Consider the following 4,127-nt stretch of genomic DNA (forward strand, 5'->3'; position numbering starts at 1 on the left):
ATATGAATAGAAATGGAACTTAGTCATCTTTTTTTTTTTTCAAGAGAAAACTTGCACATCCTTTTATGCATGTAAAATTTATAAATACCTTTATTAAAAAATATTATTTGATATGCAAAAAATAAATGATTCATTCTATGATTAGATTATAGATTATAGGGGCTTAAATAGCTTAAGCCACTCTGGCTGAACCATGTCTATAAACCTTGAAAGAGTTCTTCATGGCAAAGGGAATTGAGTTTTGCCAAACTTTTGTCATGTCACACCTAATCAACACTGAATGTGAGGCAATCATGTAACACCCAATTAGAGGTGCAAAATGCAACAAAAAACCTTTTGCCATGGGATAGCAAAACTATTTTTTTTTTCAATTTTTTTAATGGAAGTATTGCCAACAAAAATGTAGTATTTTTCAACTGCTCAATCATCACGAACCACATGGCCAACACGGGAGAATAAGTTAATGAGATTAGTTAGTCGACATCAAAATTATCAATGTTCATTTTATATTTATATAATATATACACACAATTGGAAGGACCAGTGAATCCAGGTAACAAAAGTCTATAAACCAGCTCAACAGGCATCACTCTCAGTGTTTTGTTAAATTATCCACACATTGGAAATACCTAAACAACAACATATTAACTACAAATTAAATCACTGAAAATCTTTACAGAAATTATTAATTAATAGAACCATTAATTTATTATATATCCATCTATTATATAATAACATATGAAAGCTAAACATGTAATGATAGTAATGATAATTAAGGTTCCCCAACAAATTATTCTTCACATTCTAAATTCATGAATGGTCAGCGCCTTCTTAAATTTACACTCAAGCAAATTTTATTTGGTTCAAGTAGATAAACAAATTAATTTTATAAAATGAAAATATATAACCATTATTTAGTTTATTAATATAAAAAAGCATTCATTTTGAAACCAAGTACTATAACAATATCAGGCTCGGACGAAGTATATTCAAAGTTCACACTCAATTATTTTACTTTAAAGAAAGGCAATAAAAAAATTTATTTTAAGAAAAGAAAAGGAAAGTAACTATAAAAAAACATGAAAGAAGAGTAGTGGGCCTGCAAACCGTTGGCGACAGCTGTATGGCACCGAGAAGCCCAATAAGACACCCTGTCCAACAACCAAACGGGCAGGTGCGGCTGACCGGAAATCTGAGAAAGGATTACCCAATAATTTTTTACTTAAGCTTATATATTTCAAATTTAATTAAAATATATTGATTGTATTATTTTTTTTTTTGCTAAAATTAAGATATTTCTGTAATCAAAAGTTATAAGACTATATTTGGGGCGGAAAGATCATTGAAATGAATTATATTTTTTTAACAAAATTTTCTCAATCCACATTATTTAAATATGTATTATTTTTTTAATATTATTATTTAATCATAAATTATTGTATATCATAAGATTCTTGAATATTATAGCAATTACTTTAAACTAATTTATATAATGAAAATATTTATATTCACAATTAATACAACAAAACTAAACTTTATAAATGAATCTAAAAGTATTGTAAAAAGGCATTATTTCAAAAATATAATCTTTTTTGAAAACTCTTAATAAAGTGAATTAGGATATAACTAATTAGATTATTTATTTATTATTTTCATATATAATGAAAATTTTATAATAATTTATCAATTGTATATTAATATAATATATTTTTTATACAATATACAATGATTTCATTATGTTTTATTCTTATTTAAAAACTACAAAAAAAATAAATTATAAAATTTATTTGATTATTGATGTTGATAATTGGGGCTAAAAATATTGTGTCCATGCTATAATTTATACATGTTGAGAAGCTTGGTGACTATTTTGTATTAAACTGCATATAATATAGGAATGAATGGTGTAAATTGGATTTTTTTTTCTTTCTAAATTAATATGTTGCATTGGTCTATGATGAGTTACATAAATATTATAGATTTTTAATTATATATTTAAATAAAATAATCTAATTTTATTTTTTGATAGAAAAGTTAACTTTAAATCAGTCCAATATTGCTTCTTCTTTAAAAAAATTAAACATAACTTTCTATGTCGACTTAAATAATTTTAGAAAATTTGATATTGTTAGTTTTTAACTAATCAAATTATATGCAATCTTCTAATTAATCATTTTTTTTCAAATTAGTCCATAATTATTATTTTTTAAAATTTTGAAATTAAACTTTTTTAAATTAGAAAATATGATTAAAGATAATTTTAAAAGTCCAAATTCAAAAATCTTTTTAGTTACTTTCAACACTCTTTATAAAAAAAAAAATCTTTTAGAATTTAGGGTTTAAGGTTTAAAAAATTCTTATTGTTATTTCTTAAACATATGTTTTATAAAAAGTGTTAAAAGTAACTAAACAGATTTTAGGGTTCAAACTTATGAAGTTATCTTTAATCATTTTTTTTTAATTTAAAAAAAATTATAATTTAAAAAATAATAATCAATGATTAATTTGAAAAAAATAAAAAATAATTAATAAGAACATAATCTATAATTTAATTGATTAAAAAATTAATAATATTAAAAAACCCTAAATTATTGGGGTCACCATAAAAATTCTCATACCCATTTACTAAACACAAGTAAAAAGAAACTTATTTACTAAACGATGATAATAGGTCTAAAATAAAATAAAACACAAACTCTGAATAAGCTTTTCTTCTTGTCCTAATAATAAATGCCCCATGCATACAGACACTTTACAACATAAATTATGACATATATTTAAATAAAAGCTGACGAACCCATAAATAATCTCTTTTCTTTGTGGGAAGCCATAAGGCAGCCTTGAAATCCTCGAAAATTAAAAAAAATAATGTTGGGGCAGCAGCTATAGCCTGCCCGTTACAAAAAACAATAATCCCTACACATTTTGTTGTGTTCTTCTTGCATCAACTATATAAAAACACCCTACACCACCACTTTGTTTTCACCACCCACTACTAGTTTTGTGCATTTGCCTCCTCGATCTTCTCAAGTCTCTTTAATTTCTCAAAGGAAAGAAAAGAAACCAAATTTTATTTTCAGAGAAAAAATGGAGGCATTGAAGATGAAGCTTTTCTTTGTTGTCATGGCCATGTTGATCATGGCAGCATCAGCTGCAGATTCACCAGCTCCAAGTCCTACATCGGATGCTACCACCTTGTTCGTGCCAACAGCGGTTGCTTCACTCGTTGCTCTTGCTTTTGGGCTTCTCTTCTGAGTTTGTCAACAATGAAGCAAGCAACTAATTGTATTGTATGGGATTCATTGTGTTTTCATCATTTTTATGATTCATATTACTTTGTGACACATTCATTTCCCACTGTACTTTTTTGTTTGTTATGTTTATATTATGGGCTTTAATTTGAATTTGATGATGTAATATTAATGTCATTTGTTTGGTTTCATGAATTTGTTCATGATGCCCTTCTTCTTTTGGTTAGATTATTGAGCACTCTTCTTATTCTTTATGAAGTTATGAGGCTTATTTCAATTTCTTTGCTATCATCCACAATTTCTCGCCCGAAAGAAAATCTAGTTATAAAAAAATCATGAATAATATAATTTTGTATCTTTCAATAAAAATATTTATCTTTTTAGTTCTTTACTCAATGTCTTGTGCACCATAAGGTGTGTCATGTTTTATAACACTTTATTTGGTCTTTCAGTTATTTCTTAGGCTCATATCAATCAAGTTTGCATAACGATTTTAAACTTTAATTCTTTTCACAACTTAACCGTGATGGTCTGGGACGGAGCCAAACTTGGCTATTAGGGGTACCATTGATAAAAAAAAAAATATTGGATACTTATATATGCATTGATTTTTATGAAAAATACTTATAATTTGATAATCAAAATGTTAATTATTTTATATAGGAAACATAATTTAAGGTAGAAAACAAACAAAACTAAAGAGAAAAACATATACTTATTAATTATTTTATATAAACCATAATAACCTCTTGCACTCTCATTTTCGGAATCCATAATAAAACAATATATGTGTCCATTTTCAATTCATAATATACTAAATATAGTTTATTATCATGGATTTACGCATGATTGCATTTTTAGGACTATCGAATAGAA

The 4,127-nt window shown here is 25.7% G+C and overlaps 1 protein-coding gene across 1 annotated transcript; it reads left to right on the plus strand.

Annotated features, from left to right (window-relative positions):
- Window positions 1–2,968: 2,968 nt before the first annotated feature.
- LOC114390120 (arabinogalactan protein 14-like) lies at window positions 2,969–3,527 on the plus strand. Its single transcript, XM_028350801.1, has one exon. The coding sequence runs from the start codon at window positions 3,088–3,090 to the stop codon at window positions 3,253–3,255; it is 168 nt and encodes a 55-aa protein (XP_028206602.1). The 5' UTR covers window positions 2,969–3,087; the 3' UTR covers window positions 3,256–3,527.
- Window positions 3,528–4,127: the final 600 nt, after the last annotated feature.

This window comes from Glycine soja, chromosome 16, assembly GCF_004193775.1.
Source record: "Glycine soja cultivar W05 chromosome 16, ASM419377v2, whole genome shotgun sequence".
Taxonomy (NCBI): domain Eukaryota; kingdom Viridiplantae; phylum Streptophyta; class Magnoliopsida; order Fabales; family Fabaceae; genus Glycine; species Glycine soja.